Genomic DNA, 7,500 nt, shown 5'->3' with positions numbered 1-7,500 from the left:
ATAGTAATAATAATATTATTCTCTAATTCTTAGAGCTGGTCTCTTATAGGAATGTTGAATATTGTGATGATGTGGAAGATCATGAAATAAACAGGGTTTTTTGAGTACCCATTGGTCAAGCTCTAATGAGAGCATGTTCCTAATCCACTAGTCCTTCTTGAGGACTACCTCTAGCAGAGCAAAAAGGAGTTGATAATGTAAATTGGCCACCGTACAGAGTTTCGAGCGTTAGCGCTATGACGAAGGACTAACGCTCGAAACGTCAGCTTTTAGAATCTCTGTACGGTGGCCAATTTACATTATCAACTCCTTTGATAAAACCAAATTTTTGTATACTACTTCCCCACCGACGCAACACCACAGTTTCTTTAGAAACTACCCCTTCATTCTCTAGCACTGAGAGCACCCTGTTTGCAATAGCAAAGTCGCTGTGCACAGCTAGATTAGTGGCAACTCTATCTTAAATCGAAATAAAACCAGTTACATGTACATGTATTTTTTAAAATGTCACGGTTGGTTCATTGCTTTGATTTTTGGGAGCTCTGGCATGGTTGACCTTGTAATTTCAGTCAGATGTTATCCTTCTTGTCCATGTATCACTTTCAGGAGACACTGTCCCATGGTCCATAAATTAGGTCTAACCAAGCATGCTGCATAGATCATCCTGTCCTGAGAGGTTATTGCCAAACAATGATCATGGCAAAGCCGAAGACAACGATGATTTTCAACTTGTCACACTTTTTTCAACATCTGCGCATTCTTGAAGACCTGCTTTAACTGTTTGTCACGATCACTATTGTCACAACCTGAAAGAAAATGAAGGTATGCCTTTGAGGACAACAGACCAACCCATGCAATTTGAGAGATTTAAAAGGGAAAACCATATGTAATTCTACTGTCTGTACTGGTGCCAATAAATCATGCATCTCCTCTCTGACCAGTATGTTATAATTAGCAAGACCACAGAATCGCCCTTCGCTCATAAATCTTTACCATAGTAAAGACAACAGGATAAATTTTCTTCGTTTAAGTTGGTTTAATTCAGGCATTCCATCCTGAATGAAACATTGCAATGCTGCTTATGGGCTGCTTACCGGAAATGCAATAGCATTTATTTTTTGCTTGCACCTGGCTTGAATAATTCATGAGACAGTGCAGGTAAATTAGTTTAATCACATGGGTGATTATTGAAAATTCTCTGCACTAATTGGCTGCACTTGAGGTGACTATTACACCTTTAGAACCCTTTTTTTTTAATGGCCACAAGCCGTTTTGTCGAGGTGATTATTTTTCAAATAATCACCAACGTACATGCAATAAATACTAAAACAACATTATTCACTGATATTCACCTCACCTTCGGCAAATAATCAACAATTATTCGCTGAAGGCGAGGTGAGTATAATTACATAGGTGATTATTCAAAACATTTAATTTCTTCGTCTCTCACCTCGACAAAACGGCTTACAGCCACTTTTGAAACACCACTTAGGTGATTATCGTGTAATGATCACCTCAAGCGCAACCAATGAGTGTAGAGAATTTTCAATAATCACCTATGTAATTATACTAATAATTAACAATTATTCGCCGAAGGCAAAGTGATTATCGGTGAATATTCACCGAGACGAAGTCGAGGTGAATATTCACCGATAATCACTGAGCCTGAGGCGAATGATTGTTTTAGTATAAATACACAGGTGATTATTTCAAAAAAGAGAAAAAAAAACATTTCAACACGAAATCATCTTCACTTACAGTGGCAAAACGACCACTGGCAGCCATTTTGTCCGTCGAGGTGATTATCGGCTGATAATCCGAGATAGCGAGCCAATGAGAGCGCGCGATTTTGTATAATCACCTGTGTGTTTATACTAATCATTATTAACTAACCACCATAACAAAGATTTGCAAGCTGGCGGCCTGGGCATCAGCCCTTCACCAGAGCAAATTAATGACTAATTAACCTATTTACCTCTCAGGCGCCCTAGAACATCCCCAGTTCAGTTGACGAGTAAAAATATCTGGCGTTAGACAGAGTAAAATCTGTTACAGTAAGTCTCACTTCCAGGGGTTACTGGAGGGGTTGACTGGTTAATGAATTCAATTCGCTCTGACGAAGGACTAATGCTCAACACGTCTTCTCTCAAATCGTTCTTACTTTTGTCAATTTACCTTTATCAACTTGCCAGATAATAATTGTTTTATTGACCCAGTAGAGCATTTCCAAGTATGCCAAAGTCAATATTGATGAAGACATTAACTTCAATACTAGATGGTTTAGTTCAAGAAATTTCGGAAATGCGACGGTAAGAACTTTCTTTACCTAAAAAGAGCCTGTTTTGTGACATTTCACACCTACCTAAGAATGTATTTGTTGGATAAGAAGGATTTTGGATGCAGTCTGCGGTGATAGCATCATCCATGTACACTGGACCATCATTCCACATTAAATCAAAACCTCCAACACGCTTCTCGCGTCCGGTTAACCTTAGAAAGGGGAATGAGATGTTGACCCACGTTAGATTAACCAGGAACCAACTGAGATTTCAAAATTATCTAAGAATGATGTCAAGCCTGCACTTGACATAAAAAATGTGTCACATCTTTATTTTTTGTCAGCAGCAAAGAAGTTTAATATTCTTGTATGGTACAGGTATTATATGCCTTGGGAACCAAGACGAAAGAGAAAACCCAAGACATTTCACAGAAACCTTTAAAGTAGAATCTCAAGCATTTTGCACCTGTTTTCCATGTCTACAATATGCAACATGTCCTCCAGTAGACGACACTTCAGCTCATAATCTGACTGACTGCTGGCTGTCAGTGAAGGTGACGCATTCACTTCGATAAGCCATCTGAGAGGGAAAAAAACCGGTCATTACAAAGTACAGCTCCAAATTCTAATATTAGCCATGGTCTATAACTGGGCTCTATTTATTTAGTCGAAAGAACTATTTCTGCTGTGCTCTTGGGCATTGAGATTATTTTTATTGTTTTACTTTTTCATGAATTTGCAGGGTGATAATTATCTATTATTACGGTCCTTAGAAAACATTTTTGTGACTTCGTTGACATCCTATCCCTCTAATGGACAGCTACTATCTTGGGTTAATGTGGCGATGACAATCTTGGAGACCACCAAATCTACACGGAATCAGGCCGTGTTTGAAGTTATTTTATTTCTTATCCTGTTCCCTATAGATTTGATGCTCTCCCCAGATTTCAAAAGCCACTGCAATGCTAAATGGTGGTAGTTTGAAAAATGCATACAATCATGACACTTAGGTCGTGTTCTTTTGGGATCAACCGTTTTTAGTTGGTTGGGTTTTTCGTGTTCTATTGGGAAAAAACCGTTTTCGGTTGGTTTGGTTGATCAACGTTTTCAACCGGCATCAAACTAAATTGAAACGGTTGAAAAAGCATTGGCAGCGACCGCTGTCGTTTACGCGGGCCATTTAAAGTCGGCCGCGGGCTCCTGTCGTGTTGCTTTCGGGCCTCAACTTGGGTTGCAACTTGTCAACGCTGAGAAGCCTGGTGATAACTATTCCCAGGGGTTACCGCGTCTCAACCGAAAACAGTTGGAAAAGTGTTATATTGGGAAACCTCAACCCCTTCAACCGAAAACAGTTGCGGGTCTAACGGTTGATCCCAATAGAACACGACCTTATATGTCTGAGGGCTGTACTAACGGAAATCAGTCAGACGTACAAAAATGCCTATGAACATAGGGATGCATAAACGCCATCATCTTGGTAGATACTTTAAAAAGAGTGTACAATACAGTCCACAAATTAGCACAGAACTTGAAGTTCCTATGACGCTTTTTTTTTCTCCGTTTCTATAGTGTCTGGTGCATTACTTCAAAAATTTTTCCTTCACGTTGTATCCATGGGTTTTAGCGGGCGTTTGATTTATACCCAAAAAATTGGGCTGAGCTAGTTGGGCCCTGGTAACTAATGACGTCAACGAAGTAACTTGATTGCATCTTCAGAAAGGAATATGCTAAAGTGTAAGAATAGAAGTCTTGAAAATCTAGAGCTTTTTGTTAAGTCCTATAGAAATATTGGACTATAGTTACCCTTCGGATGCTTTGAATGTTCTGACGATACAAAATGGAATTTTTCAATGCTTGCCTTCTTTGACGTCATTAACTGACTTGGCAAAAAATCAAAGGCCCGCTAAAGCAGGTGGGATTTGGGAAGCACCATTTGAAAATCGCATGATCCCCCCTCAGCTTACCAACTTTTTTCACATGCCTCCCCCCCCCCCCCCCCCTTAGAGCGGTCATTTTTTCGGATGCTTTTTCTTCGCTTGGACCCTTGGCTGCCAGTCATCTGGAAATGATCTTCCTCAATGCCTTGCGTGTACCCTCCTAGGCTGGCCGTCCCAGAGGAGTGTATTGAAATTGAGGATGCTGCCACGTCGTTATTTAGACGAGATGGGTCATACATCGCACAGCTCTTGAAAGGGAATTATTTCACCAAAGAATGCTGCAAGAAGCAGGAAGTCAGAGACTATGTTTACACCGTCATGTAACCTGAAGAGTACACTCTGACTGAAAGCAATGCTGAAAATGACTTCCAGAGCAGCACAAGCGGCGAAGAGCTTGATGACAGTGAAGATGAAGATGCGTGCCAGTAAAAGTTGCATCGTTTAAAGTTCTCTTTAGTGGATACAAACATTCCTGTCGTCGAACGTTATTTTAAATCAGAAGGAAAATTTGTATGAAATTTGTATCCAGCCTTCCATGTTTGTCCTATAGCAGCTTTTTAAATATTAAAACGTCATGCCATTTCAAAGTTTTACTAAAATATTTCTTGTGACCCCCGCCCTCTTTTCACTTATTTTCTTTGGGATGGCCTCCCTAGAAAGCCTTTTTTAGTCGCATCCCCCCCCCCCCCCCCAAATCCCACCAGTGCCCACTAACTTATAAAAAATGAACGGTCCCCTATGCGGGGAAATTTTTTAAAGTACTATACCCCAGACGCTATAAATGTTCAAACGAAAATCGAAAAAACGGGGAAAAAAATAAGCGCCATATAGACTTTTAAGTAACAGAACTTACGGTTTAAGTCTGGAGTCAATAAGAATATCATAACCATATCTTGATGATGTCGTTAAATGAAGTAACTCAAAAAAAATACACAGCTGGAATGACTTGACAAAAGAGCCATGATTTGTTCTTCTCATCCCACTAGACTTCAAAAAGGGGGGAAAACCTCAACAACTCGATAAAAAGGATACAATTCAAAGCAATGTTTATCATTAATCATAACTTTTTGAACGGCTTGTATACTCTTGATGAAGATGTTATCCATGTCTCTAACCAAAGTTTCTACCTGGAAAGATAAAAATTAATGATGACTGCAATACAATAGGCAGGTTAAGAAAGGTCTACCTGCTTGATTAGGATAGAAATTGAAGGGAAAAAAACTCCCAGCCGCTAGGCTTGAACCCAACATTGAAATAATTTTCAAATCTGAGAAAACCATACTCTTCCAAGCCAAGATTCCAAATTAATAATAAACTTTATTCAAGTGTCAACTGTATTTAGTGTTGAGGCACCAATAATTGGGGACATTGTTCAGATATCAAATTGTAGGATGGTACTTTGAGGAGAGGGGAAAAACGTCATCGGAAAGGAATGTGCAAAAGTGTAAAAATAGAAGTCTTCTTGAAAATCTTGAGCTTTTTGTTAAGTCCTATAGAAATATGGGACTATATGATTCAGAATGGAATTTTAACATTCTTGCCTTCTTTGACGTCATTAACTGGATCGGCCAAAAATCCAAGGCCCGCTAAAGCACGTGGATATACTAAGGACCATTCATTTTTTATGAGGGAGGGTGGGCTGGTGGGATCTGGGAGCACCATGTAAAAATCGCATGACCCCCCCCCCCCCCCCAAGTCTGGGAATTGCACGTGGGCCACATTTGCAGGAGGCGAGTGCTCTTCCCACTGCGCCATTCCTGCCTTTAGACCTTTTGTACCTCCCCACTGATGTGTCAATGTGAGTAAAGTTCTTTTTTGTTCACATATTGGGAATGAACTTCTAACACTACAGCGATAGAATGCCTACTATGTTTACCTTCTCTATGCCATGTTTTGCCACCAGATACCTTCTTAGCTGTTGTAAAGACCACTTGCAACCCTGAACATATTAATTTTAATGTTAAAAAACAAGAATAATGTTGCTTGTTACATTCGCAGAGTCATCTCATCTCAGAGGTAGATGGAGGACATTCCATGAGGTTTCCTCATATTAATTTTGAAATTTGAAGAATGTCAAAACTATTAACTGTTATTCACTAGTCACTCTTAAGCTGACGACACACGGTTCAACATCCTGAAACATTCATGATTTGTTGCTCAACAAATGTTGAACAATGTTGCTGGACGTGTTGAACGGGATAGAGCTGGTCTCTATTTTCGTTCAACATCGTTCAACGTGTTGAATGGCAAATTTCAACATTCAACATGGCATGACACACTGTTCAACATTTGTTGGTCAAAAAGTGTTCAACAGTGTGTCATGCCATGTTGAATGTTGAAATATGCCATTCAACACGTTGAACGTTGTTGAACGGAAATAGAGACCAGCTCTATTCCTTTAAACACGTCTGTGCAACATTGGCCGTGTTTTCACGACAGCAGTTGTCTCACTTAACATTCATGAAAGTGGTTTGTTTGCAGACTTCGTTAAGCGACTTAAACATGATACCTGTTTTCACGGGTAAGATAAAATGAAGAGAGAGCACGTGCCAATACAATAATAAAAATCGCATGCCTGTTGTATTTCCGATTCGAATAAAAAAACCGCTCTTGAAAACACAGCCACTGTTCAACATTTGTTGAGCAACAAATGTTGCACGATGTTGAGCCGTGTGTCATCGGCGTAAGAGTGACTAGTGAATAACAGTTAATAGTTTTGCCCTGTTGACAACCATGTGACACCGGCTTTAAAACATTTTTAGATCTTGGCCAACAATGAGAATAAAATAGTTGGATGTAAAAATAAATGAGTGACTTGGGTTTAGAGGGATATTATTACAAAAACACAAAACTTGAAAGGGTTTACCACAACTTCTTGTTTGCTGGATTTTACTTTCATCAGAAGTACGCAGCCACTTGTCAGTTGCCTACGTATGTACTGTAGTGGAACTTTCATGTAAATGTAGCATTGCTTGAGGTGTTGAATATTGATTTTCAACACACCTTTTCAGCATCATAATCAGGAGCTGTCTTCTGAATGGCAACATTGGTGAGGTGAACATCTGCAATACTCTAATGTCAAGGATATAACCTGGATGGTGAACTATGGTCAATGAAGTGACTGAAGGATTGGTTGCCTGACTCATTAGGCCTAGTGCTCAGGACCACAGAGTTACTTCATAAACCGGTCAATGTAAAAAAGAGTGGTCAGCATATGCAGTCTTCCACTTTCCACAATAAGTGAAAGCTTTGAAAGAACTAAATCTCCATCTAAAATGTGGGGAA

At 39.6% G+C, this 7,500-nt stretch overlaps 1 protein-coding gene across 1 annotated transcript in view; it reads right to left on the bottom strand.

Annotated features, from left to right (window-relative positions):
- The window catches only part of LOC138019294 (probable tubulin polyglutamylase TTLL9), a 16,684-nt gene that overhangs the window by 6,355 nt on the left and 2,829 nt on the right, over nt 1–7,500 (bottom strand). Inside the window, exons 6-12 of the mRNA XM_068866034.1 lie at nt 7,219–7,277; nt 6,092–6,154; nt 5,248–5,342; nt 5,069–5,107; nt 2,745–2,858; nt 2,363–2,490; nt 1–806 (exon numbers count right to left, since the gene is read on the bottom strand). The exon at nt 1–806 is cut by the window's left edge and continues 6,355 nt beyond it. Of these exons, the coding sequence (XP_068722135.1) occupies nt 733–806; nt 2,363–2,490; nt 2,745–2,858; nt 5,069–5,107; nt 5,248–5,342; nt 6,092–6,154; nt 7,219–7,277 (572 nt within the window). The 3' untranslated portion in view covers nt 1–732. The remainder of the gene's footprint in view (nt 807–2,362; nt 2,491–2,744; nt 2,859–5,068; nt 5,108–5,247; nt 5,343–6,091; nt 6,155–7,218; nt 7,278–7,500) is intronic.

This window comes from Montipora capricornis, chromosome 10 (genome assembly GCF_036669925.1).
Source record: "Montipora capricornis isolate CH-2021 chromosome 10, ASM3666992v2, whole genome shotgun sequence".
Lineage (NCBI taxonomy): Eukaryota > Metazoa > Cnidaria > Anthozoa > Scleractinia > Acroporidae > Montipora > Montipora capricornis.
This window is presented reverse-complemented; position numbering and strand designations above follow the sequence as displayed.